Raw genomic sequence first — 27,403 nt, forward strand, 5'->3', positions numbered from 1 at the left:
CTTTCCTGAGGTTTTGTCAATGACAGGAACATTCTGAGGGCCTGGCCAGAAAGCCCTGATAGCAACGGAACGCCTGGAAGACGACACCCTACAGGCCCCTTCCCCACCCAAGATCAAGGGCTGAACATTTAACCGCCTTCAGCATGACATGCACTCTTCCTGCCCTCTTGTACCCCACTGAACCTCTCCTACAAAATGGTCGGTGTCCCTCTTGCTGTCAGAGAGGCTGCTTGTTAAAGCCTGAGTCGGCTACCTCCCCTGCCTTCTGGCACCTGAAACGTAGCTCTCCTTTGCTCTTTTCCGAAACCTCCTCTCTTGAGTTACTTGTGTCTGTCACAATGAGTTTCGATGAGTTTATCTGAGTTTGCTCAGCAACAGTGTTGCAAACCCAGCCATAGTCTACCCTTTCCATTTGTCCAGTTCCCTCTGGATTCCCAGCCACCAAGCCTCTGGCCTTGGCAGCTCCAGGTTTTACCCACCGGCTTCCTGAGTTAGTGGCGCTAACAGGTCCTTTCCTAACACCACTGTATGTTCTTGCCTCCTTTGTCATAGATTAATTGACCATAGGAGTGTGGCTTTATTTGGGGGCTTTCTTTTCTGTTCATTGATCTCAGTCCATGTCTTTTTTTTTTTTTTTTAAGATTTATTTTATTTGAGAGACAGAGAGTGAGCGCGATAGAGAGAGATAGAGAGACAGGGCATGCACCAGCGGGAAAGGCAGAGGGAGAGGGAGACAGAGGCTTCCCGCTGACCAGGGAGCCCGTTGCGGAACTCGATCCCAGGACCCTGAGACCATGACCCAAGCCAAAGGCAGACGCTTAACGGACTGAGCCACCCAGGCGTCCCAGTACATGTCTTTTAAATTAATATTTGGCGTGATGAAATGGAATGTACACATAAAACTCTTCTGCTAAAGACCAAAGTGTGGTGGTCATCTGTAGAAGAGCATTTACACGATTGATTGAGCTATGAGCTGAACTAGCTGCCTTTCCCGGGGAACATTACTTCTTACCGGAAGTAAGGCACGCAGGCATCCCCAAAATGACTTAATACTTAAAAGGTATATATATATATATGTATATATATATATAGACATTGGGGAGGGTATGTGCTATGATGAGTGCTAGTGAAGTGTGTAAACCTGGCGATTTACAGACCTGTACCCCTGGAAATAAAAATACATTATATGTTTATAAAAAATTAAAAATTTAGGGGCGCATGGGTGGCTCAGCGGGTTAAAGCCTCTGCCTTCAGCTCAGGTCATGATCCCAGGGTCCTGGGATCAAGTACCACATCGGGCTCTCTGCTCGGCGGGGAGCCTGCTTCCTCCTTTCTCTCTGCCTTCCTCTCTGCCTACTTGTGATCTCTGTCAAATAAATAAATAAAATCTTTAAAAAGAAAATTAAAAATTTAATAAAAAAAAGAAAAAACTGAAAAAAAAATATATTTTTAAGTAGGCTCTGCCCCACATGGAGCCCAATTCAGGGCTTGATCTCTTGACCCTGAGATCAAGCCCTGAGCGGAGATCAAGAGTCAGATGCCTAACTGATTAAGCCACTTAGGTACTCCCAAACATATTCCTCTAAAACAAATCAAAGCCCTGAGATTTTGACCTATTACGGAAGTTGATAATGCAAGCACAAGCAGGAGGCAGAATGCCTCCAGGGATGGAAGTGTCCCCAGTTTTCTGCTCTCTTGGAAAGGTTTTTCCCTTCCAGGAAGTTAGTTCATTCCCTCTTCTTCGTAACTCGCAGGTCAGCCCTTCCCAGAGGGCCTGGAGACCCGTGCCAACCCACCTGCCTGAAAGACATATCTGTTCTTATCCACATGCCACAGAACTGGGATAGGACTCAGTCCTGCAGGGATCTGCAGAGCGAGAACAGGCAAATTCTATTTCCCAAAGATGGCCACAATGGTATGTATCCCATCCCACCCTCTCTTGTGACTGCCTTGACCAATAAAGTTTAGTTTTGTGATTCCTGAGCCTACCTGCATCATAAAAGGCAACTCCCTTGGGGTGCCTTGGTGGCTCAGCTGGTTAAGTATCTGACTCTTGATTTCAGTGGGGAGCCTCCTTCTCTCTCTCCTTCTGCCTCAGCTCCCCCTGCTTGTGCTCCCTCTGTGTCTAATAAATACATACATACATAAATACATACCTACAGAGAGATCACAAGTAGGCAGAGAGGCAGGCAGAGAGAGGGGGAAGCAGGCTCCCTGCCAAGCAGAGAGCCCGATGTGGGGCTTGATCCCAGGACCCTGAGATCATGACCAGAGCCAAAGGCAGAGGCTCAACCCACTGAGTCACCCAGGCACCCCTAAATACATAAAATCTTTAAAAAAATTTTATTTTACGAAACGTGGGTCCTATTTGCAGGGTAAATGTGGATATTGACCTATCATTCAGCAATCATGTTTTGTGTTTGTCAGGCACCCAGCTAGACTCTGAAGGGGAGCAGGGCTTCTCCAAGCCATGGCAGCGATCATGACTCACCTTGGGTCACTAGTGAGACACTGAGACTTCACACTTCGGCATGGCTACATGATGGCCAGGGAGCATCACAGGTATCAGCCGCTTTGCTGCCACGGGTGGGCACAGCCTAGGAAGTGTTCCATCCCTTTCTACTACCACAGTGGCAAGGAAGCTTGGGGGTGCCTCGTGGGCACAGCCCCAAACTGTCCCTTGCAGGTGATATGCCTTTTTTGAAAAAATATTTTATTTATTTATTTGAGAGAGAGAGAGAGAGACAGATCACAAGCAGAGGGAGGGGTAGGGAGAAGCAGACTGCCCGCTGAGCAGGGAGCCTGATGTGGGACTCAATTCCACGACCCTGGAATCATGACCTGAGCCGAGAGCAGACTCTTAATTGACTGAGCCACCCAGTGCCCAATGATAATGCCTTTTAAGTGGCACCCAGATGACACTATCCAGAAGTACTTCCTTAGAGATCCACTGTCTAAAAGAGCAGGTAGTAACAGATGGATTTTAAAAATCTCAGAGGGGGGCGCCTGGGTGGCTCAGTGGGTTAAGCCGCTGCCTTCGGCTCAGGTCATGATCTCAGGGTCCTGGGACCGAGTCCCGCATCAGGTTCTCTGCTCGGCAGAGATCCTGCTTCCCTCTCTCTCTCTCTGCCTGCCTCTCCATCTACTTGTGATCTCTCTCTGTCAAATAAATAAATAAAATCTTTAAAAATCTCAGAGGGTAAATCCCACATTCAGTGTTCTTACCAAAAAACAAAACCAAACCAAACAAAACAAAAACCAGAGGGACACAAGGACACTTTTGGAGGTGATGGATATGTTTATGACCTCGATCGCAGTGATGGTATTCCAGGTGTTTGCCCACGTCCAAACATTAAATAAAGCTGTAAGAAAGAGTGCTTCCTCCTTTAGCAACACTTAGACGACAAAGTTGAATTGCATTCAAAATCCACTCTAAGGGGCGCCTGGGTGGCTCAGTGGGTTAAGCCGCTGCCTTCGGCTCGGGTCGTGATCTCAGGGTCCTGGGATCGAGCCCTGCATCGGGCTCTCTGCTCAGCAGGGAGCCTGCTTCCTCCTCTCTCTCTGCCTGCCTCTCTGCCTGCTTGTGATCTCTCTCTGTCAAATAAATAAATAAAAAATCTTAAAAAAAAAAATCCACTCTAAGTAACGTGAGAATTTTCAATAGTATGTTCTATTCATAAGTGAAAGAAAAGGCAAAGCTATTAGGTTTTTTTTGTTTGTTTGTTAGATTTTATTTTACTTTTGAGTCCTCTACACCCAACATGTGGTTGGAGTTCACAACTCCATGATGATGATGCGGAGGCTCTTCCCACTGAACCAGCCAGACGCCCCTAAATAACTTTTTTTTTCATGTGTCCTCTATAGATGACCCGCCCCCCACCCCTCACACCTCAGCCCGGGCCACAGCCTCGCCCAGGCCAACCAGGTGGCCAGGGCAGACAGAGCCCAGTCTGGGGCCGACCGGTGTTTGCAGGCTTGGCTGAGGTCATAGCCGCCTGTATTAGCCTTCCTTAGGGAGAACGACGACTGTGCTTGTTTTACCCGCTTGTCAAAAATGCTGCTTTGTGGGACGCCTGGGTGGCTCAGTTGGTTAAGCGGCTGCCTGCAGCTCAGGTCATGATCCCGGAGTCCTGGGATCGAGTCCCACGTCGGGCTCCTTGCTTGGCAGGGAGCCTGCTTCTCCCTCTGCCTCTGCCTGCCACTCTATCTGCTTGTTCTCACTCTCTCTCTCTCTCTCTGACAAATAAATAAAATCTTTAAAAAAAAAAAATGCTGCTTTGTTTATTTATTCTTGAGCTTCCGTTTCTCTCTTGTGTGTTTCACAGAAAAAGCTGGAGCCCCTGAAGCCACGCGGGTATCTTGCCTCTTGGGGAGCCAGAGTTTTGTCACCCTTGCTCGCTCTCTTTTCTGTTTGCTTATTCGTTTTTAGTATTTTTTAGTATGTTTTAGCAACACTTATTTTCAGTGAATGTCAGAAACTCAGCCCACTCCCCAAAAATAAAGAAACCAAGCTCCCCACTCCCTGCGGGCGCCTCCCACTCCCGGACCTCGCGACCCGTGGGTGCCACGCAGCCATGGGAGCGCGCGGGTGTCACTCGGGGGCGCTCGGTTTTTCCCATCTCCAGCCTGTCCTGAGCCGCGAGAACCTCCAGTCGGAGTACATCTGTGGAACGAGAGAGGAACCGCCGGAACCGTCGTGAAACTTTCCTGCTGCCGTTTCTCCAGGGAATTCGGGGTCCCCCGCATCCCTCCGAGCCGGCGCAGGCCGCAAGGTCGGAGCTGATCAGTGGGTCAACTTCTCGTTCCGAGGCGCGGTCAGCCTCCAGTCCGGAGTCCTGGGGAGCAGGCAACCGGGTGGGCGTCTGGTGGACCCGAGAACACCTGCGGCCTCTGGCCGGGAGGGCGGGTCCAGTAGCCGCCGCGCCTCCTTAAAGCCACGGCTCCGCCCCGCCCGCCCCCCTCTCGCGCCCGCGGTTCCACCCAACCGCCGGATTCTGGCCGCCTGCGCAGAACGTCGCAGAGCCGCGAGCCCACTCGGAGCGCGCGGTCCGAAAGTCCCCACGTCTGGTTCTGCGTCCCCGGCTCCCCAGATCCGTCGCCATGGCCAGCCAGGAGCTGGCGCGCAAGCTGCAGCGGCGACTGCAGTGGGAGGAGGCGGAGGAGGGCCTCCCCCAGCCCGCGTCCTGTGCTTTCGCGGCGCGGGAGCCCGAACCCGAGTGCGAGCCCCCAGCCTGGGCGCCCACCGCCAGCGCGGACGCCGAGCTGAGTGCGCAGCTGACCCGACGGCTGGACATCAACGAGGGCACCGCGCGGCCTCGCCGCTGCAAGGTCTTCAACCCCTACACCGAGTTCCCGGAGTTCAGCCGCCGCCTCATCAAGGACCTGGAGAGCAAGTTCAAACTGTGAGCGCCCGCGACGCCCTGCGCAATGCGCCCGGGAGGACCCTGCGCCCTGGGACCCGAGAGGGAGGGAGCGGGGAGGTGGCGATGGGCTGGTCTTTCTGGCCCCTGCTATGATGGGACAGGGTCGATAATTTAGGAGACCCGGGGTGCCCTTAGCATTTAACCCACGCCTCAGATCCTGCGCGCCGGGAGCCCGTGCCGGTACGGCGGTGGTGGGGTTAGGAGGGGAACCTGGCCTGGCCGGGACCCCGACAGCAGTGGCCGCAGCTCTCCCCGACTGAGCTCTTAAATTCCCCTGAGCCCCCCGCTCTCGGGTCCCGACGGCCGGTCCCGCCCCCTCCGCCCCTAGCGGCCAGAGGTGCCCGCCGCGCAACTTCTAGGAAACCGAGTCGCTCGGAGCCTCACCTGGCAGCATTAACTTTACCGCCCAAGGGAGAAATTAGCCCCATTGTTTATCTTTTCAAACAAAGGAGTAAAGTTATCCTTGGCTGCCTCGCAGGGTCTGATGTACCCACAGAGGCTGAGAACTGAGAGTTGGTCAAACTAGTTGCAGAAGATCAGGACGTTCCTGAAGCGAGTGTGTCCCGGGAGCCTCCTGGCGGCGTCGCGGTATCTATTTTACCCCTTGCGTTTTGGGTAGGAGGCGCCCGTCGGAACCCCGACATAGCCCCTGGCAGCCGGTCGGACCGGGGCTCTCTCGTGTCCCGCGGTGAAAGCCCCGCCGAGCCCGGGAGCTGCTGGGCGTTGGAGGCAGCGTAGAGAGCTTCCAGTATTCGGCCTTGCATTCTGGGAGGTCCCTGGACCTCAGTTTCCAAATCTGTAGAGTGAGGATGGTAATCATCCCTGCCTTTTAAGGCCATACGGTATTTTGTACACCCTAAGCTCCTAACGGAGCTATTAATATTATTTCCAGAATTGGGCCAAGACCGGAAAAATGCCTGGGGGAGCAGAGGCCTCCGGCCAGGTCATGCTTGGAGTGTTTTTTAAAAGCGCTTGGAATGTGTTTGTCCTCCCGCTTGGAGGTTCTATTTAAAGGCTCTGTGGCCGGCACTGTGTGGCCAGAACCTTGGCCTCTTCTTGAGGCTGGGCTCCAGTCCAGCCCCAGCCTCTGTGGAGGTCAGAGGAGGCTGGCACCCGGAGCCTCCCTGCCTCCTCGACACCCTGATTTCCCTGGCTTCCAGGCACTGTTCTGTGGTGTTCACACCTGGTGGGTCTAGTTTGGGTAATTAAGGAAGGCTGAGTTTTGGCAAATGAAAAAAAAAATTGGTCTGGGGTGGAGATGGAAAAGCAGTGGGTGAATGGTTTGTGGGTCCTCTTTGATTTCTTTCTCGGCAGGGCTCCTCTGGCTCCTTTGCTCCCATGTCCCAGCAGTTCCTCACAGTCCAGCTGGACTGGGGGGAGGGGGATGCATCTTGGGGACCTCTGTCCTCAGGTTGCTTTGAGGGGACTTGGGCTGCTTTATTTATGCTATTGCTTTTTTTTCTGCAGAACATCTTGGAAAGGGTAAGTTTATTTGCGCACTGCCTAAGGGTAACACAGGGAGTCCACACAGGGTCTTTAGGCAAGGTGGCATCCGTGAGGAAACAGGGTCAAGCTAAAGGGACAGCAGTGTGTGGTCCAGGGTCCCAGCCTGTGTGTGGCACTACATGTTAGCTCTCTGGACCTGTGGTATAAGGCAGAATTTGAGGTTGCGTTTTTGTTTTTTTAAAGATTTTATTTATTTGACAAAGAGAGACACAGGGCGAGAGATGGAACACATGCAGTGGGAGAAGGAGAGGGAGAGGGAGAAGCAGGCTTCTGGACCAACAGGGAGCCTGATGCGGGGCTCGATCCCAGGACCCTGGGATCATGACCCGAGCGGAAGGCAGATGCTTAACCGACTGAGCCACCCAGGCACCCCTCGAAATTGCAGGTTTTTTGTCACCTTTAACCAAAATCAGAGTAAACAAAAAGGGAGGTTAATTGGCTCGCAGTTGGTGTCAGGTATGGTTGGACTTAGGTGCTCAGATGATGCTATCAGTGCTGTTTCTCATTTTTTTTTTTTAAGATTTCATTTATTTATTTATTTGTCAGAGAGAGAGAGAGAGTATGCACAAGCAGGCAGAGTGGCAGGCAGAGGCCGAGAGAGAAGCAGGCTCCCTGCTGAGCAAGGAGCCCGATGTGGGACTCGATCCCAGGACACTGGGATCATGTCCTGAGCCAAAGCAGCGGCTTAACCGACTGAGCCACCCAGGTGTCCCTGTTTCTCATTTTCTTAAGCCAGCTTCCTCTCTGTGTTGTCCCCATTCTCAGGTGGCTTATTATCCCGGGTGGTGGCAGGCTGGCCACAGCAGCTCCAGTAAGTCCAGAGGGCAAGAGTGACCAGAGCAAAGGGTTTATTGTGTGTGTGTGTCTCTTTTTAGCTTTACTATTGTTTCTTATTGGCTCTGAACCAATTGCTGTGGCCGGGGGAATTTGTGGCTGCCATTGGCCAGGCCTGAGCCACGTGCCCCACCCTTAGCCACAGGGGCTTGGAGGTGGGGAAGACTGGCTTTCACAGGCTCCCTCGGGGCTCTTGCTGAGGGAGGATGGTCAAGTGCTGGTTTGCTGTGAATGACCTTCATAGGTCATCTTGAACCCAGAGTGTGGGCAGGCTCAGGCCTGTGGCTTTGTTCCCCTCCGGCCATGACTGTGCTATGCCCAGGTGGGCAGCTCCTGTCATCAGGGAGTGGGGTCTGAGGCCCAAGCTGGTGCCCAGAAGCCTTCCTAGGAATCACCCCCCTGTGTCTGGAAGGCTGGAGAGGCAGAGCAGCCCCTCTGGTTAGAGTCGGCTGAGCCATAGCCAGAGACACCAGCGAGGCAGGGGAAATAGTGTCACCTTTGGGTTCCGACAGACATAGGGCTGCTGGGGCCTAGGCTCTGTGACCCTGGGCGAGCCTCATAACCCCTCTAAGTCTTGGTTCTGCTACTGGTAAGATGGGCACAACGGCCTCCCGTGAGGGCAGGTAGCTGCTGTGGGGCCCCTGGAAAGTTCTGCCGTTCTTTCCCCGCTGTGTTTGGAAAAGGCCCCCGAACCTGGTGTCAAGACCCAGTTATGCGCCATGAGTGCGGGCAGGGTGGGGACATAGACCCCATATTCCAGGGTCCTTAGCTGTGACTGTTGGCCGTGGGAAAGTTGTTTAACCACTTGCATCCTGTCATCAGAATGGGGGCAGTTGTTCCTTTCGGTGGGTTTTGGGGAGATGAATGGGTGACCTTCTGAGATGGCATGTGATCTAGAAGGGGAGAGCCCTTTGCTGCAGACCGGGCCTTCACATTGACTCCAGCCCTGTGTCCCTGTGCCTGGCCCCTGCTTCAGGCCCCCCATGCTCCCCAGAGACATGGATTGCATGGCCCCAAACCCCCTGAGCTTCCACAAACTCAGCAGCCACTCTCTGAGCTCCTTGGTTTTCCCTCTGTGAGTGTCTGCCTGTTTCTCCCACCACGGAGGCAGCCGGGACGCGGCCGTCCCTACCCAGCCAGAGTCAGCAGGCCCTAGGTTGGGAGATTTGTTACCTGGCTCCTTCCAACCTGGCTCAGCATGTGGCAGTGACTCTAGGCTATGGACCAACCTCATGGCCCAGCCCTGATTCCCTGCTGGCCCTCTTTCAAGGGTGCTTCTCCCTGCTGTCCTGCATGACTTAAAAAAAAAACAAAACAAAAAACGAAAACACCCCCCCAGCAACTTTTCAGCTATGCATAGCTGACCCCAAGCCCACTCCTGCATGGACCCCTAGCTGCAGCTGCCTTGGCCCCTCCCTGAAGGCAGGGCCACGAAACCCCTTACTGGGGTCTCCCAGGCTCCTATGCTGCCGGGAGGAGCCCTGCCTATCTGACCCGTCCCTGACTCTCCTCCCTGCCCTGTGAGGGTGTCCACTCTGCATCCATCCTGCTGGTGCTGGTCATTTCCGTACTTTGCCCCAGTCAAAACATGGCCTCTTCATCCCTTTCCTTTTTTTGCTTCGCTTTTCTTTGCATAAATAAATGAAAGCATAAGTGTGTTAAAAATCCCAGCTTGCTTTCCAAACTTAACCCACTGTAGGAGCAGTACCAAGGCTGGGAAGAGCAGGGACGCAGAGCCAGGCTTCCTGGGTTTAGACCCGGACTCTTACCACTTGCTACCAGGAAGGTGACTTAAAAGCTCTGTGCCTCAGTTTCCCCTCCTGTCAAGTGAGGGTGAAATAGTGCGGGCCTCGTGGGGTTACTGTGGGGATTAAAGAAGCTAATGCATGTGAAGCAGTTAGCTTGATTTCAGGCCCACAGTGAGGGCCCCGGAGGTTTGTGTCACTCAGTTTTAGAGGGTCACACCCCTATCATTCTGGTGGTTGTGCAAACCTTGTGTTGTCCTCTTTTGCTTAATAATTCAAAACCAGGGGCGCCTGGGTGTCTCAGTCTGTTAAGCGTCTGCCTTTGGCTCAGGTTGTCATCTCAGGGTCCTGGGATTGAGCCCCCCGTTGGGCTCCTTGCTCAGCGGGGAGTCTGTTTCTCCCTCTCCCTCTGGACAACCCTCCCACTTATGCTCTCTCTCAGACACATAAATATATACAATCTTTTTTTTTTTCTAAATATTTTATTTATTTATTTGAGACAGAGAACACAAGGTGTTGGGGGGGGGCGGTGGCGGGGCAGAGGGAGAAGGAGAAGCAGACTCCCCGCTGAGCAGGGAGCCCTATGTGGGACTCCATCCCAGGATGCTGGGATCATGACCTGAGCTGAAGGCAGAGGCCTAACCAACTAGGCCACCCAGGCACCCCTAAATATATAAAATCTTAAAAAAAAAAAATTCAAAACCACTTTGCAATGTCTGAATTACCCTCTGAAGTTGATTTCCCCTGCAGTTGGAGCTGGAGTGCAGCAGCCTGGCTGCCTGCTGAGTGAGTGGTCCTGTGGGGGGCTGTGCCCTCCCTTACTGCCTTTCCAGGCTCTGTGGGTAGGGGTTACTCAGCCACTGCTGGGGGAGTGGAGGAGTGTCCTAGGGCTGCTGGGACCAGATCACGGTAACTCAGTGGCTTTAAATAGTGTGAACATATTCTCCCACCTCCTGGAAGTTGGCACCTGAACGCAGTGTATCAGCAGGGCTCGGCTAGCTATGGAGCTTTGGAGAAGAATCCTTCTGTGCTTCTTGTAGCTTGTGGTGGTCACCGGCAGGCCTTGGCAGCCCTCGGCTTTACAGGAGCCTGGACAACTCCACCTTGCTAGTGTCTGCTCAAGTGTTCTTGATCTTGATGATGTCAGGACACTAGCCAGTGGATTTAGGGCCCACCCTGATCTAGGATGACTTCATCTGCGTTTAATTTATTACATCTGTGATGATCCTATTTTCAGATAAGATCACAGTCTGAGGGGCTGGGTGGCGGTGAATTGGTGGTGGTGGTGGGGTTCAACCTGTTACTACAATTGAGCAGAGTTCCCCAGTCCATGTGGCCCCAGGAGGGAGAGGCCCCCACATTTGGGCATGTCAGAGCCTTAAAGCCAGCATGATTCCCAACCCCCAGCAGAAGGAAGCCCCATCCCAATGACATGGAGTGGCCATCTAACTACAAACACAAAACTAGTGGAAAAACCCCGACCGCCGAATTCCTGTTTAATCTGAGTTTCTAGATCCAGGCTCTGATGTTGCCTTAGTTCACTCAGAACCTGACTTGATGGGCAGAAAGTATGCCCATTCTTTTTGTTCAGGGTGAGAGAGAGAGAGAGAAAGAGAGTGGGATTCATGTAGATACTGCAGAACGGGCTTTGATCTTCTACATTTGATTTTCCTATTTGAACGTGTTTCGCTAAAATAAAAAGAGAAGGAAAGGAAAGGAAGAAAGCTAAGAAAGAAAGGAAAGAAAAAGGAAGGGAGGGATGAAGGGAAAAAAAAGAAAGAAAGGCAAAAGAAAAGAAGAGAAGAGAAAGTGTTGCTTAGGGATTCTTACATTGTCAAGGCTTGGGGAAAAAACTGGATCCTCCCAGGCTGTGAGCATGTTGGGGTCTTGGGCTGGGGGGTCACTTGTCTTCGTATCCTTAGGGCCTCCTGCGCACCTGAGCCTGGCTCCCAAATGGTGTGTTATAGGAGGAAGAGAATTTTCGAGTGGGTGTGGGAAGCCAGAGCCATCATCCACCTGGCCAGAGAAAGTTCCCTCTTCATATCCAAGTGTGTTACTGGATAGCCTGAGCCAAGAGAACAGTGGCCTGATTTTAAATGAACAGCGAGAAGGCCCAGAAGAAACTGACTCTGTGTGTGTGTCCAGAGCTGTAAGGCGAGCTGGTGGAGGTTAAGGCTAGATAGGAAACTTTAATTACCCCCCAGGCTTCTCCAGGGGCCTCTGGCAGAGGGAGGTACGGGGTGGGGGGAGCAGCCACTTAAGGGTAGGACCCAAATGCAGCAATCTGGAAATGTGCCTGTGCTGTCTTTGTAGCTATACTCTACTCTTCAGTTCCCCAAAGAGAGGGTGGGAAGAAGAGCATTTGGCTCTGAGAGAGTTGTCCTTTTATGGAGAATCCGAGCTGGTGATGTCATAGCTGCCGTCCAACACCAAATCACCACTGAGCCCATCCCGGCTGAGCCCATCACCGCTGAGCCTGGGGAAGGGCAAGGATGTTATGGAACTAGGGAGGGAGAAAGGGGTGTAGACTTGAAGGGGAGGCATTTGCTGTAGAGATGAAGTCGAGGAGGTTTACTGGAGAAGAGGAAGAGGGGGAAGAGGATGGGGAGGAGGGGGAGAGACAGCAGACCCACCCTCAGGTGCATCTTTTGAGTGAATTGAAGATGGGGAAGGTGCATGAAAATAAGAGGAATCCCGGTGCTTTTCTCCCCCTTTAGAGAAAGGCAAGAGCTTTCATCTCCTGATTGCTGCTTTGGTCCATAGTGACCCGCCTTTGATTTGACATTCCCTCACCTCCACTGGGTTTTGCAGCCTTAGACTCTGGCTGCCTGAGGGTGAGGAGCGAGAACCCTGGGCTCTTCGGAATTCCTGGGGAGCATTCAGCCAGAACTCTGGCTGGCTTCTGCTTTGAGGCCTCGGCTTCCGGCACAAAAGGCACCTTGACTGGGAACTAGAAGTGTTTCTCAGATCCCTTCAAGTATGGTTGTTTCCCTGGGTTTGCCTTGGATGGGGGGCTGGAAGGGCGTGCCCAGTTCTGGCTATGAGACATCTGTGGGGAGTTTCTTCCTCCTTCCCTGCTCCCCCTGTCTCTCTCTGGGAAGGCTCCTTCACCATCCTTTTTTGTTTGTTTGTTTGTTTTTTGTTTAAAGATTTTATTTATTTACTTGACAGGCAGAGATCACAAGTAGGCAGAGGCAGGCAGAGAGAGAGAGGGAGGCAGGCTCTCCACTGAGCAGAGAGCCCAACTCGGGGCTCGATCCCAGACCCTGAGATCATGACCTGGGCCGAAGGCAGAGGCTTAACCCACTGAGCCACCCAGGTGCCCCTCCTTCACCATCCTTAAGGAGCCTTGCCATGCAATGAGAATTTGAATAAGAGGAATTTGAAACAGGAGCGATCGAAGTTGAAATTCAGTGAGTTATTAAAATCTTGCATTATGCAAAAAACATCCTTTCCCCTTTCTGTCTCCCACGCTCAGGTTACAGGTGCCTCCTTGCAAAGCGGTGAGGTCTAGGGGACTCCAACTTCATGTATACTCTAGCCCTGTTGGGCCCCGAGTCCAGCAGGTAAATAGAAATCCCTTTTTTGGGGCGCCCGGGTGGCTCAGTGGTTTAGGCCACTGCCTTTGGCTCGGGTCGTGGTCTCAGGGTCCTGGGATCGAGCCCCACATTGGGCTCTCTACTCAGCACGGAACCTGCTTCCCTTCCTCTCTCTCTGCCTGCCTCTCTGCCTACTTGTGATCTCTCTCTGTCAAATAAATAAATAAAATCTTAAAAAAATGAAATAAAAAAAGAAATCCGTTTTTCTGTGGGGTTGAAGGAGGGTCCAATTTCCCCTGGGCTACACTGCCTCTGGTTCAGGATGTTCCCGAGCCAGTGGGTCCCTAAACGTGCGCTGAGCTGTGGGGTCTTGGGAGCTGTGGCAGCTGGGCCAGTCAGCGATCCGGGGGGTAGATGCTCTGGGGAGGAGCCCAGCACCTGCTCTAGGATTGGCACATGTCTGCCTTCAGTTTCCTGCTTCGTGAAGATCTATGCCTCGTGTGCACCCTCGCACACTCAGTGCTCGTGTCCCCTGCGTGATGTAGTCCGGCCCCTAGAGCCTCTTTCGGTTCCTGTGTCCCTCAGTGTTGGTGATCAAAGAGCGCTGTTGGTCCTAAGTCCCAGGTGCTCCTTGGAAGGCCCATGGGCAGGGGCCTCTGAGCCCTTGAGGCAAAGACCACACCGTCCTGAAGGATGGAACCTGACTTGTGGTTATCGACCTGCCAAGAAAATGGACCCCAGACATGAATTCATTGGTTCCGAGGCTGTGTGACCTTTTGTGATGCCTTCCCCTGTGTTCCCAGCTCTGGTCTCCCATGGTCTATACATTCGTTCACTATAATCCATGGTGGTACTGTGACGGTGGTGACGATAGTGATGGTGAGCCTCCCTCTTATCTACTGTGGCTGAGCTCGTCACCATTCATTCAGCGAAGCACCTGCCGGGGACAGGTTATACAGACCGATCCCGAAGAGTCACTGCCCTTGAGAAGCTCAAATAAACTTAACAGGGAGCCTGATTTCAGTGATGCCACTTGACAGGGAGGAATGCAGGTCCTGGAGAAGTCATCCACCATGCCTGTGCAAGATACTTCGCGGGGCCTAGCTGCCCCCCGTGAAGATGCTGGGGGGCACTGGTCTGCTGCGTTCAGGGTAGGGGGTCTTGGTCTTTCTGGACACATAGCCAGGGAAGTGCAGCCAGCCAGGTCTGGGAGGGGATCCAGGTCCTTGACAGAGAAGCACTGAAGGCCCAGGCATTGAGGGTCCTCGAGAAGGAGGGTGGCGGCCGACAGCTTGGATCGCGGTGGGGACCCACTCGACCACGGTAGGCAGAGGGAGAAGAGACTCCAGCTTCAGTTCATTGTAGAGAAAAAAGTTTTCTCATGGTTGGAGTTGCTGAGAAATGGGAAGAATTGTCTGGAAGGTGTTCAGCCCTTTTCTCTGGGGCTTCAGTGGGATGCAGGTGGTCTGACTTCTTGGGCCGGGACTTTGGGAGGCTGGGGGATGGACTGTATGACCTTCTAGTTTCCTTCAAGGCCCCTGGTGGGCAGACTCCTTCAGGAAGGGGTCAGACAGTAAATGTGTTTGGCCTGTGGGTCCTCGGGTCCCTGCTGCCACTGTGAGGCAGAAGCAGCCGTTCACAATACCCACCACCAAGCCCTGCTCCAGTCAGACTTGGGCAACGGGATTTGGCCTGCAGGCTGTAGTTCACCAGGCCCTGTTCTAGGCGTTTAAGTCCCTCCGGAGTCCTCTGAATCCCAAGCCCTGGGAATCTGGACTGGTCTCTCTCATCCCCTTCCTGGGTTTCGCTTCCTGAAGCAGGCCTCAGGGCCTGAGGGGAAAAGAGGCAGAAGCCGAAGGGGACGGAGGAGAGAGCCCAGTGCCCTCCCTGGCCACAAATGGCCACCCTGTTCTTTGCCAGCAGAGGGGGCTGGCAGCTGGCACCCCCACAGCTGGGGTCCCTGGTGCGACACTGTCCCTGGGGAAGGGCTGCCTGGGTGTTAATTCCCCTGAGAGGTGGTCCAAGGTGTTTGGGCTAGGCTGTGGACAAGCCCTGGAAAGACTTAAAAACTCCAGATGAAAAGGAAAAGCCAAAGATAACTGGGTAGCGGAGACTTTGGCCTTGGGCGTCTGCCCTTCCTGAGCCCCGTGGCTAGAGCAGGAGGAGCTCTTCACCTCAGATCTTTGGGCCCCCTGAGATCATGTCTCCTGGTGCAGGTACTGCTTTGCTGAGGGGATCCTGCTTCTCCACGGGGTTTAAGGCCCATTTCCCCGAAGCTGAGACCCACTGGTCTCGAGGGAACAGCCCAGAATCTCACAAGTACAGGGAAAAACTTTTGTTGTAGACGTATGATGTCCCTGTTCAGAATCTCTTGTAATATAATGAAAATACTGTAACTTGGAGAGTGGAAGCCTGATGCTGTTATCTTCTAAGGGGTCCCCCCCATCAGATTAGGTACCAAATCCTGAACGCACGTGCTGAGACTATCTGTGCCCTTCTCCTCATGTGAGTAGGGAGGCCTTTGGCTCAAGTGATGGAAAACCCTACCCCGAGCTCATCGGTGAAGAATCAACTCGTATAACAGGGAGTCCAGAAGACAAGGGTGGCCCTTGGGCGTGCTTGGCTGCTACTGTCCGAGCCATGAGTCCAGCCTGCTGCACCCCTTCAGTCCTGGTGTTGCCTTCATCAGGGGGCCGCTGGCAGTATGGGAGCTCCCCAGGTCCCACATAGCTGTTACAAAATCAGGGGCAGGAAAGACCTATGGGTCTTCCAAACAACGAGGAGGTCTTTCCCAGACGGATCCTGTAAGCGAGCCCCTGGCATCCCCTTGGCTGGCACTGGGTCATGGGCCCACCCAGGCCAGTCAGTGACTGCCCTTCCCTGAGGGGCAGGCACCTGGCCAAAGTGGGGGTTCTGGAAGGGAGGAGTGGGGCCCAACAGTGCTCCTTTTGGTCCTTTCCCTGACCATGGCTCTCTTGTGTCTGTCTTTGTTTTTGTATGTGCGGGAGAGGCTTTCAGAAGCAGGCTTGAGTTCTGGAGACCAGACAGGAAGCAACCCATTACTAGGGGCTCTGGGCGTGAATGTAGAGGTCTTTGCTCTGGGACATTTGCTGTTGCCATTTTAATCAAGAGCCCCTTTGATCTGTCTCTTTGCCTGTGGTTGTAGATCTCTGGCAGTTAAGAATAATTGTGTATTTGGGGTTGGGGAGGGGGATGTGTCTGTGTCAGCTGTCCTCTAGGCCAGCTTTCAGTAAAGCTCCTACTTTTGCCCCAGGTCACCCTTCCAACTGACAAAGAGCTTGGCTGAGCATGGCCACCTTGCCTCTGGGTTTGGAGGGCCCAGCTGGCTTCCTTGGGCAGAATCGCCCATTATATTCTTAGTCTGCTTTTTGTCTTTGAGAACTGTTTGCTGACACCTCCCTTATCCCAAGCCCCCTCCCCAGGCTCCCTGTATTCTTTTTATCATCATGACTGTTATATCTCTGATTTCTTCTCCTTTTAGAAGGGTCTCCAGGTGGAGAGACGGTGAATGCGCGGGGCCAGCCGCCATCTTGGTTGGGAGTCATAGGCGTTGACATGTCTCCTTTCTTTAAGCGGCTCCTAGTATTATGTTGCTAAGGGCCCCTCTCTTGTGCGAGGGGTGGATGAGTATGTAGAAGGGGATCCAGGCCTTCTTATATGGTCTTTCAGTGTTAGCCTGGCTGTCCCCCTGTGTTGCAGGATGGAGGTAAATTCTTTGGTTTTGGAGGTAAAGGCTGGGTTGCCAGTGCCAGCGGCAGCCTCCTTGTGCCAGTTCCTGGTTCCAGGCCAGGCAGAGCCTTGGGAGCCGGGAGGGGAGGACAGGGCCAGGAGCGGTGGACTCCTTCCGGTCCCACTGGGGTCTGATTCTGAAATGAAGAGTGGTCTGTCCCTCTGCATGGCTGCCTCTGGGTGGGCAGTCCATGCTTTGCCTTCTGCCAGCTTGGATCATATTTGCAAGAAGTAGGAGTACATTGTCCAGGACCTACAATCTGTGTCCCTGGGGCTGGCCCCTCTGCTCCTTCCCAGTTGGAGGGATGGGCCGAGGCTGAAGCTGATGCCAGCTCTGGGGTTAGACATCTCTGAGGTGGACCCCAGGCACCTGATACTGCTCAGGGAACACTGCTGGGCCTGGGACAGCAGGCCTGGCATCAACCTTCTACTGACAAGACGCGGCTGCTGACCGTCCCAGCTCTATGCCCAGGGGGACCTGGTGAGCTCTGCTTGGCCTTGGAGAAGCACTGGCCCCCAATCCTCCCCAGCCCTGCCCTTCTTGGCCTCCGTGACAGGGTCTCTGTCCCCTCCCTAAAGGTCTCATGCTTCCTCCACCCCACCCTATAATGGTCAGCTTTATTGATCACCGGCCCCCCCCCCCCAAAACACTGAACGGCCCCCACTTGTCGAGTACCCATGGTGTGCAGGCACTTCTCTTAGCATTTACATAGCATAACACTGTGAGGTCGGTACACTTATCATCCCCCATTTCATAGATGGGGACACTGAGGCAGAGAGAAACTAGATCACTTGCCCGGCATCACACATCATGTAAGTGGTGGAACTGGGCTTCGAACCCAGAAGGGCTATACTCTTGTTCCCTGTGCCACTAGCCTCTCAGTGTCATTACCACCTCCCGCCCCCACCCCCAGCCATCATCTCAGGCTCCAAACCTCAGCCATCCTTGACGCCCTCCCTTGCATAACCAGGCTGGGCCGGGGGTGGCACAGCCTTTGTCGGCTTCCTGACCACCTGGCCTGGGGCAGCTGGCCTACCCCGTCCCTCTTCCATGTTGTAACCTTTTGCCAGAGCCCAAATCTCCTTACCTTGCTTCCCTCTTTGCATGGGGGACAACATACAACATTCAGTAGCTCCCAGTTGCTCAAGGGATAAGGTTCAGGCTCCTCATGATACTGCAAGGCTGGCCCCAGCTGGCTCCACTCTTACTGGTATGTTGCCTGTCCCTTCCCCGTGACTCTCCCATACCCCCCAATTTCTAGCCGATTGTACTTAATCATGGTTGATTCTCGTGACGTTCCCCTCCCCTTCATGGTGTTTGCCCTGGGAAAGCAGAGACCAGTCCTTGAATGTGGCTAACTACTTCTAATCCCGGTGCCCACCGCAGGGCCAGACCAGGGCCAGAGCCAGGGTAGGGTTGCCTTGACCTCTGAAGAGGGATCTGAGTTCTGCCTTGAGCTGCTGCGCTGTGGCCCTAAGTGCTGCCTCTGGGGTGCTTCGCAGCCCTCGGCCGTGGTGATGGTGGGGCATTCCTTCTAACAGTGCCACTGACCACGAGCCACACAGACGCAGGCGTCTGTAAGTGAGATGTGGAAACAGGTAAGTGACCACATTCTCAGGTTGCCCCCAAGATCGTGTGACCACTCAGCATGCAGGCAGAGCCTGAATTAGGTCCCGCTGGTACCAGCCCCATGTTTTTTCCACTGAGGGCCTGTAGGTCCCTTGGCCCCCAGAAGGGCTGCTGGATTTAAGGTGGTTCCAGCCCAGCAGAGGGACACAGGGAAAGGACTGTCTGGCAGGGAAGTAGTACAGTGGAGATGGGAGACCCTGAGGTCCAGAGGCTGCTAGCCCTGGTGTTTTTCCTTCCTGTTTGGAGGGACAACTGAGTCCCCCATTGTCCACTTGGGTTGGGCCTGGGGCCTCGGGCCTCCACTTACCTCAGAGCCTCCCCCTGCCATCTGTCTATCTCTCTGACTCCTGGGTTTGAGGGTGGAGGAGGGGTGGGGCACTGCCGGGGCTGCCCCAGGCCTGACTGAGTTGGTGTGGACACCTCGGGTCATTTGGGGGAAATGTCCCCCAAGATCCACAAGGCTCTTGGGAATTCCCAGGAGAATTAGGTTTCCAGGGGCATGTCTGGCCTTGTTCCCAGCTGCTCAGAACTTTTATAGGAAGTGTTGGGAACTGAGGGGAGGCACCCCATGACGGTACCCTTGCAGCAAAGAACTAACCCTTGGTCATTTTGACATTCCTGCTCAGAAGAACCGTTTTGGCCTCCCTGCTGCTCTACTGGGGATTGCTCAGGGCAGGCTTCCCACGGGACGCCAAATGCCACCTGGGACGTCCTATGGGACGCCAGAGCCCTGCCCTCACCACACTGTTCCTCTTCCCTCTCCTTTCTGGATGGATTGCCCGGAACTTTAAATTCTCAGATCTACTCGCTCCACTCCCTGTTCCCAAACTGAGTCCCCAGCCACCTGCCCTTAACCCAAGCCCAGCAAGGGTGCCCCCGTTTTTGAAGAACCAAGAGGAGACCCCCAGGATTAGGGTCTTTTACTTAACGAGATAATATCAGCCCAAAACAAGTGAGCCCAGAGAGTTAGAGTAACTCGCCCAGAGACACACAGCATACAGTGTCACCAGGGCTTTGCACCAGGGGACCGTGACCTGGGGAACATGCTCCCGGCCACTGCTGTCCTTTGCTGTCCTTGGGAGGAGCCCCCGAGCTCTAATGGACCAGACTGTGCCTGTTACATTGGTGTTGCTGAGTCAGACTTTCCGAGGCCAAGCCCTCACCAGCTCAGAGGGTTCTTGGCATCGGTGCCTTCAATGTGGCCAGAGGACTTTGCACTGCTGACCTATTGTCTCCCTGTCACTGGCATGTTCCCTTGAGGATGGTCATGGGATTCTGGTTGCTTTGTTTCCATGCTGGGCTTCTGGCATCAGCGGAAGAATTTGCATGTAGCTGAAACCTCCCTGTGTGCCCCTCACTAGGTGGGGAGGACCTAGGTAGAGGGAGCAGCCCTCCTCTGAGGTTATTCCCTACCCTCTCTTCCTGAATCCACAGGGCGGTCCCTGGCAGGGGCCGTGTACTCCCTTGCCATCCATTTGGGACAAAATAGATGTCCTGGGTCCTCTTGAAGGCACTGCCTCCCCTCTGCTGTCTTATGAGGTGCTGAGCACACAGTGGGTGGCCCAATGCCTCTCTGTCCTGCCTCCCCACCTTCCTTTATGAACTGCCGGACACTGTCCGAACCAAGGCTGCAGGGTGCTATGGCTGATGGGTGGGAGGGACCCAGCCTCCACTGGCCTCCTACCGCTCCCAAAGAGGCTGGCCTCTACCAGAAAAGGAAGGATGTTTGCTAAAAGTGAGCCCCTATGACACAGCTTGCACTCACCGCCCCCCTCCCACCACACTGCCACCATTCCTGCATCCCTCCATAGCTAGGACCAGCGTGTGCTCCCCAGCTGGGCCTGCACCCTGGGAAAAGTCCATCCCACACCCTGAGCTGAGAGGTCTTTCTGAAGAAGCAGCCTTCTGATGTCGCTTCTCTGGTTCCAATTCTTTGGAGGTTGCTCCCATCCCCCCCACCCCCACTGCCCTTAGGAAGACACAGAACTCCCAGAATACCCCCTGGGAGTTGGTTCCACGCCCCCCCCTTTCTGGGACATCCTAGCACCTCTGGACTGGTGACAGTGGCTCCCTTTCTTGGCTCTGCACTCTGTTTCCTGTTAGTTCCTGCTCCTCTGTGCCGACCGCCTCCCTCCACTCCAGCTCTGCCCAAGTTCCGGCCAGATCAGTGCTCAACAGCCTCTTTGTACATCTGCCTGCCTGCTGGGACTGGTCTTTGTGCTCTTATGCTCTGGAGAGGCCCCAGGTAGACGGGAGCCAGGTGGTGAGGGAGGGCAGATGAATGGAATGGGGAGCCAGGAACTGATTGGAAATCAAAGACTCTGGGCTCAAGCTTTTATGCAGACTTAACCCTCAGAGTCCCCATGTCGTTGTTGTACCTGCTCCCCCAGCCTTCCTGGGGCCTGCTTACTCTTACTTTGCATATACTTGTAACACTTGGAGATGTGGTTTCTGGGCCTGCTCCCAGCCTGTAACAAATTGGAGGGAAGGAAGGAAGGAGGAAGGAGGGTAGGAAAGAAGGAAGGAAGGAAGGGAGGAGCCCATGACTTGACAGCCAGAGAGGATCCTCCAAGGATAGGAAACCAGAACCTCAGAGAACAGAGCAATGAGGGAGATTTGGAAGAGAAATGACAGTCCTATGACGTTGGGGCATCCTGAGACTCCTCTAGAAAGGCACAGTTCGAGACACCCAACTCGGAGAACCAGAGCGCCCCGGAAAGGCCCCTGGCTTTGGGGATAGTCTGACACTGTGTCTTTCTCTGACTTGAAAGTGCCTGGGCACCATAGGGTAATGTGAAAATGTCTGTTTTTAATTCAGCCTGGCTGGGGCGGGCCGGGATTCTACATTTCTAACAATCCTGGGTGACCTTGAGGCCCTGGTCTGGGGACCACACCCAGAGTCGCTGGTGCCTGCCTGCTGGAAAAGGCAGTGTTCAATTTCCATTCAAGGCCTTTCTGTGTAAAAGAAAAGCAGGGGAGTTCCAGTGTACTGGAACAGAGGCGAGCCTCTCAGTGCTGAGACATTTTCTGGGGCACTGCCATCCTCCTGCGACACACACACACATTGCTCCTGGCTGGGATCCCTGGGGAGTTTCTGATAGCTGAGCCTCCAGCAGACAAAGGTGGCTGGCTTCTTTTTTCCTTATTGGCAGGATTATTCTGGTGAGGGGAAAACCAAGAAAACCCAGGGGCTCTGCCCAGTGGAAGCTGAGAGAGCAAGTGATTCATGGAACCCAGAGGGGCCAAGTGCCCAGTGGACACGGGACACCGGCCCCTTGTCCCCTTTACTAATGGACCTTTGCTGGGGCCAGTCCAAGCACTTTCCCAGGGCCTGGGTAACCACAGAGGTGGGCATGCTGGGTGAGGGGTCTCAGCCCATTCCCCTCCACCCACTCCCCCATCCTGGGACGGCCCAGTTAGTACAGAGCCATTCAGAGTAAGCCCTGGCAAGAGACCGGGCCTCACACAGCCTGGGCTGGGCTGGCACTGTGCACGGGCTTCCTGGAGATTCTGCATAAGGGGCCTCGGCAGGCTGTGCATTTGGGTTTCGCCCAGAATGCTGAAGACGTTGACAGCTGTGTGAGGCCCACTCGAGAGAAGGCCGCTCTTCAGAGCTGGGGCCCTGTAAGCCGTCTCCCTCTTCATGGCTGCAGACAGGTAGTCCTTTTTAAAAATAGCTCCCTCTCCTTGGCTGCCCATGGGGTGCCCGGGGGGCGGGGGGAGTGTGGGTGTGTTATCTCCCTGGCAAGTATCTCCCCGCCAAGTATCTCCCCAAGCAGGTGGCAGGCCTGAGTGTCAATGCCCGCCATGTCTGCAGGGCTATCCCCAGGGCTGATGGGACTAGAGTCCCTCCCTAGCAGATGCTGAGAGTATAAAGATGACAGGGACTGAAGATCTGTTAAGGCAAAAAACATGGGAGAAGTTTACCAATTCAGAGGATGGCTAGAAGGAAACCCCAGGAGGCAAACAAGGGTGCAGGGGCTCGAGTTTTTGGATGGTTTTTCTTTACTATCCTGGCTTGTCTTCAATAAGAAAAATCTGGGTTAAAATTTAAATTATTGCAAAAAACTGGTATTAGGAGCTAAGATGTTGGTAGGGGAGGAGCCAAGGGCTTAAGGGGACTCCAGCAGCCTGCAGGCATTTGAAAGACTGAAACTGTGGGGAGGGAAAGGGAATATTTTGATGGTTTGAAATAGAGGGAAGGAAATGCAGTTTAGGCCAGGCTTGTAGGGAGAAAGCAAGCCCCAGATGGGCCTGCAGTTTCCCCTGAAGCCTGGTCCCACACCCCATTGTGTCAAAGGCTTTCTGTCCCCGGTAGCAGGGGGTTGGGGACCTGGGGGAGGTGTCTTGGTGGGTGGGTCTGGCCTAGGCAGGCTGTTCTGGGTGCCGTTCCCTTTCCATGGGGCTGGGTTCCAAATCAAAAGGAAGGTGATTTTCTTGAGGGCAGGGGAGGAAGCAAAGGAGGTTTCCAGAATGCAGGACACAAATCCAAATGCATTCACCTTTCCCACCGGCATGAAAGTGGGATAAGTTAGGCAGTTTGCACATGGCCTTGTCTAATGGGACTTCCATGCTGGACTGCTTGTGGCAAGGGCTCTGAGCTGGCTTCAGATGGCTGTTCTGCTCCCTGGCCTCACCTCCAGTTTCCTGCAGCCACCCCCACCCTGAGATGTGATAATGAAGTCCTATAGGCTTCAGAAAGCCCTTTGTCTTTTTAAGACCATACTTTCCCAGAAATCTTCTCTCTGCTTTCGCTTTGAGGGGCAACCTTGCCATTCTGTTAGGGACTGCCTGAATATCAAGTCTTCTCTCCCCCCTCCCTTGCCCCAAAGTAATTCTTGTGACTGGGTTGCTTGGCCCAGGGCACGGGCTGTGGGCTCAGGCATCAGGCGAGGGGTCCTGGTGACCTTGGGCTGGTTGATCTTGATGGGCCCCAGGGTCTTCTCAAGCTGGACAGTCCTCCATTCCTCAGAGCAGTGCTGGAAGGTTAAATCAGAGGAAACTTATGTGAAGGGCTTGCCTGGTGGGACTGTTTCTGCAGATGTTTGTAAGATGGCAACCTTGGTATTCTTTTGGTCCGAAATGAATGCCTGTCCATGCGGGAGGGGTCTCCTGCACCATGCTTTGAGACCAAAATCCACACACGTTCAGGACTCAGCAACGTGGCTCCTATCATTTCTGCCAGAGTCTTCAGGTATAAATTGTAAAAGGTGTAAATCGGACAGTCCCACGAGTGGTCTGTTTGTTGGGGACACTGAATGTGCGCTCTGCCCAGGGCCCCCACCCCACCCCACCCCTGCCGAGTTGTGGGGCAGGTAGTGAAGACTAAGTCCGTGACCATTCCTGCAAAGCAGGGCGCCTGCTGGGAAGTCCTAGGTTCGTTCTCACCCGCAAGAAGTGGCTTTCATGGCACACTTCTGCTCTTTACCATCTATCCAGGGGGGTGAGTAATGACCACTTCACAGAGCTATCGGATTAAATGAGGTGATTTGCACACGGCCCAATGCTGAGTAAGAGCTTGATAAACCAGAAACACAGGCGGCTACTGTTAATTCTTCATAGGGCTGGTGTAAAGATGAAAGGATGGGCATGTGAGACAACGCTGCGAACCGCAGAGCTGACCAGTCGGAGCTGTTAGCTTGAGCTTGACCTTGAGCCCCACGGTGCTGTGAGAGGAACAGAAACAACAGAAAAGATGACAAAAGGGCCCTGGGAGGCTTTTCCTGCCTGTCTTGCAAAGCCAGGCCCTGAAGGAAATGACCATGGACCACCCCTTGTAAAGAGGGTCTCTGTGAAGAGGGAAGGATGCCCTTCTCGGTTATAAGTCCCAGCTCCACAGGGAGGGGTGAGGACGCCACTCATGTGTCACTTCATGATCCCACCAGGACTTATCCCTGCTGGCCCAGGGAGTGAACCCCGCTCTTCCCGGCCCTGCTCAGCTTTGGAGATGACCTTTCCACATCTACACGCCGGCTTTCTTCCTGTGCCAGGCGGATGGCCCGCTGTACCAGCCAGATAGGCCTGCCTGGCGGTAGCTGGAGCCCTTCCCTCTCCCTGGGACTTGGCCCGCTGGGGTCCTGGACTTCTGCTTCCAGGTCCTGACTCAACCATAGTTGTCACACTGAAAGATTTCTGCCCATTGAAAGATTTCTTTAAACTCCCTTAACCTGTTTCCAGACTTTGCTGAGGCCCTCTCTGAAGTACTTGTCCTTTTTCGTAGGCCTGGAGAATGTTTGGGGCTTGTGGGCCTAAAAGAAAGTTTTTCCAAAACTTATTTTTTATTTTTTAGTCTTTTTAAAAGATTTTATTTATTTATTTGAGAGAGAGTGAATGTGAGAGAGAGCACAGGGGGAGGGATAGTTGTGGGGGAGGAGAAGCAGACTCCCCACATCTGAGTAAGGAGCCAAGATAGGAGACTCCTCCATGTGGGGCTTGATCCCCAGACCCTGGGACCATGACCTGAGCCGAAGGCAGAAGCTTAACTGACTGAGCCACCCAGGCATCCCTTTTCCAAATCTTGACTCATGTGGGTCAGAACCCCAGAAGAGAAGGAGAAGGCTGACTTCTCAGCCTGCGCATGACCCCACAGTGACAGCCCCACTGTGCTGGGGGAGGCCTTACTTGCTGGAGGTTATGTGAGCAGCAAACCCCGCTCCGTTCTTCCCCTGCTAGGTGAGGACCAATTCCTACGTGTTACCTGACCTGTTCTTCTCCTCCTTTCCAGCTTCTCTCTGGTTCTGGGACCCTCCCCGCCCCCACATACCTAGGCTTTTCGCTGCTCCCCTTTCTCTTCCTGTTGAGACCTTACCCCTTTTTGCTTTTGCCCCCAGCAATTCCCATCTTAGATGCATGCCCTTCTGCACGCTGGTACTCCTCCTCTCTGCAAACTTGGCTGAGACACGCACTGGGAAGAGGACATTTATTCAGAATCCCAGCTTAGTTGGTACCATCGTGGTAGTTTAACTGACTGTCCTTCTAACCTTGAATTGTTTCGAGAGGCATTTCCCAAAGCATTTTCCTTGGAACACCAGGTTGCCAAGATGTGCCTTCTTCTAGTGGAAAGTTCCCGAACACAGAGGATTGTGTGATCAGATGAGTCTGTGTTTTCTGTTTCCCTGTGGTAGGTTTCAGATGACCATATGAAGGCTCTGGAAAGTTCCACACTAAAGAAACCTGTTTATTTTGACTAGAACTCCTTGTAGCAGAGGCTGTCCCTCCAGCCTGTTCGTAAGGGCTCTTCTTACCTCATGTCTTACTCTAGTTGGCTCTTTTTCGCAGAAAGCTCTTCCCTGTGTTGGTTCATATCCTTCTCTGTCATGTCCACACACACAGCCCAGCTCTTTCTGCTCTTCGGACACGTTTCTGGGAAGTTGAAATGCATCATGGGAGGACAGTGGCCTGTTTCCCAGGGCCAGATATTGCTGGTTTCTTTCACTCCCATCCTTGCATGAGGTCTTAAGTCCATTAACCTTCTTGGGTGCCCCCCACTGACTGGGCCCATATCCCGCAATGTGTGGGGCCGGCCTGGAGTGGAGAAGACTGTCACAGGGTGGGGAGGACTGTGGCTCCCTTCCTTCAGGATTTGGGATTTTGGGAACACAGCTGCTACATTAGGAAATACCCAGCAGGGGGAGGTGGCATCTACTGAGTGCTAGATGACTGACAATGGGGCTATTGGCTCTCAGAGAAGGAAGGGGGCAGCTCCCTGAGCTTGGGGTACAGAAAGGCCACTGAGGACCGCCGGGTGGTGGGATGTCCATTCAGGGTGGGAGGAATGGCATGAGTCGGCTGCTGAGGCTGGAACAGAGCACGCTGGGGAGTTCTGGGCCTCAAAATTCCACCAACCCTCCAGCTTCGATTTCTGATTGCCCACAGGCTGCATTCCTTGGTGGGTGGTGGTGTGGCTGCCAACAATGGTGGGCTTTTGTTGTTGGGAGGGTGGGGTGGGGGATATAGATAGTGAAGGAGCTGGATTGGTTTCTCTCTTTTTACTGTGGGGAAAATACATGTAAAATTTGCTGCCTTGACTGTGTAGGTGGGCCGTTTGGTATACATTCACCCCCTTGTTTGACCATCACTGCATCTTTCTCTGAACCTTTTTCTCATCCCACACTGAAATTCTAACCCACGAAACAGTCACTCCCCCAGGTCCGGATGGCCACTGTTTTCTACTTTTTGTCTCTGCTTTGACTTTCTTGGTCCCTCACGGTTACAGAGTATTTATCCTTTTCTGTCTGGCTTATCTCAGGCCTGCCTTAATGTTGCCAGGGTTCCTCCCCGAGGTAGTGTGTGTCAGATTTTCCCTCCTTTTTATCATGAATAATATCCTCTTGTAAAAATATACCATACTATGGATATACTGCATTTTGTTTATCCGTTCATCAAAAATGGACGCCTGGGTCGTTTCCCCCTTTTGGCTACTATGAACTGATTTGCTTTTTAATGCAAGATGTTCTTACCTGGAGAGCAAGGGATCCCTGAGGAGCAGAAAATGGGAAGGACTTGAAGGGAGAAGGGGAAGGAGGTTCTGTGAGAAAACCTTGTCACAGCCCAGGTGTGTGGAGAAGTAGGGGGTGGACAGTTTGGCAGAAAGCAGAGAAGAGAAGGCTGAAGAAGGTTCCCCTCAGCTCAGGCACCAAGGGGTAGAGGGCAGGGCCAGGATCCCCCCACTGTGGTGAGACTGGGTTTGTTTCCGGGCAGGGGGCACTAGAGGGACACCCAACAGAGATGCTGGCTTTGTGGTAAAATCCAGGCAAAGGGGCAGAGCCTGGTCCCCTCTCGGAAGTCACTTGCACAGATGTGACCATTTGGACCTGGAGGCTAGATGACCGTGACGGGGTCAAGCATAAAACCGGAGAGCTGGAGCCAGGATAGCCACGTGCAAGGGTGGGGACTAGCTTCCACAGGCAGGAGACCAGAAGGATGAACGGAGAAGGGCATCTGTGTGGCTCAGTTGGGTGGGTGTCTTACTCCATT

The 27,403-nt window shown here is 53.6% G+C and overlaps 1 protein-coding gene across 1 annotated transcript in view; it reads left to right on the forward strand.

The window, feature by feature from the left end:
- Positions 1 to 4,688: 4,688 nt before the first annotated feature.
- The window catches only part of EFHD1 (EF-hand domain family member D1), a 42,071-nt gene continuing 19,356 nt past the window's right edge, over positions 4,689 to 27,403 (forward strand). The window contains exon 1 of the mRNA XM_047722622.1: positions 4,689 to 5,402. Coding sequence (XP_047578578.1) covers positions 5,101 to 5,402 — 302 coding nt within the window. The 5' untranslated portion in view covers positions 4,689 to 5,100. The remainder of the gene's footprint in view (positions 5,403 to 27,403) is intronic.

The sequence above is a fragment of the Lutra lutra genome, chromosome 3 (genome assembly GCF_902655055.1).
Source record: "Lutra lutra chromosome 3, mLutLut1.2, whole genome shotgun sequence".
Classification (NCBI taxonomy): domain Eukaryota; kingdom Metazoa; phylum Chordata; class Mammalia; order Carnivora; family Mustelidae; genus Lutra; species Lutra lutra.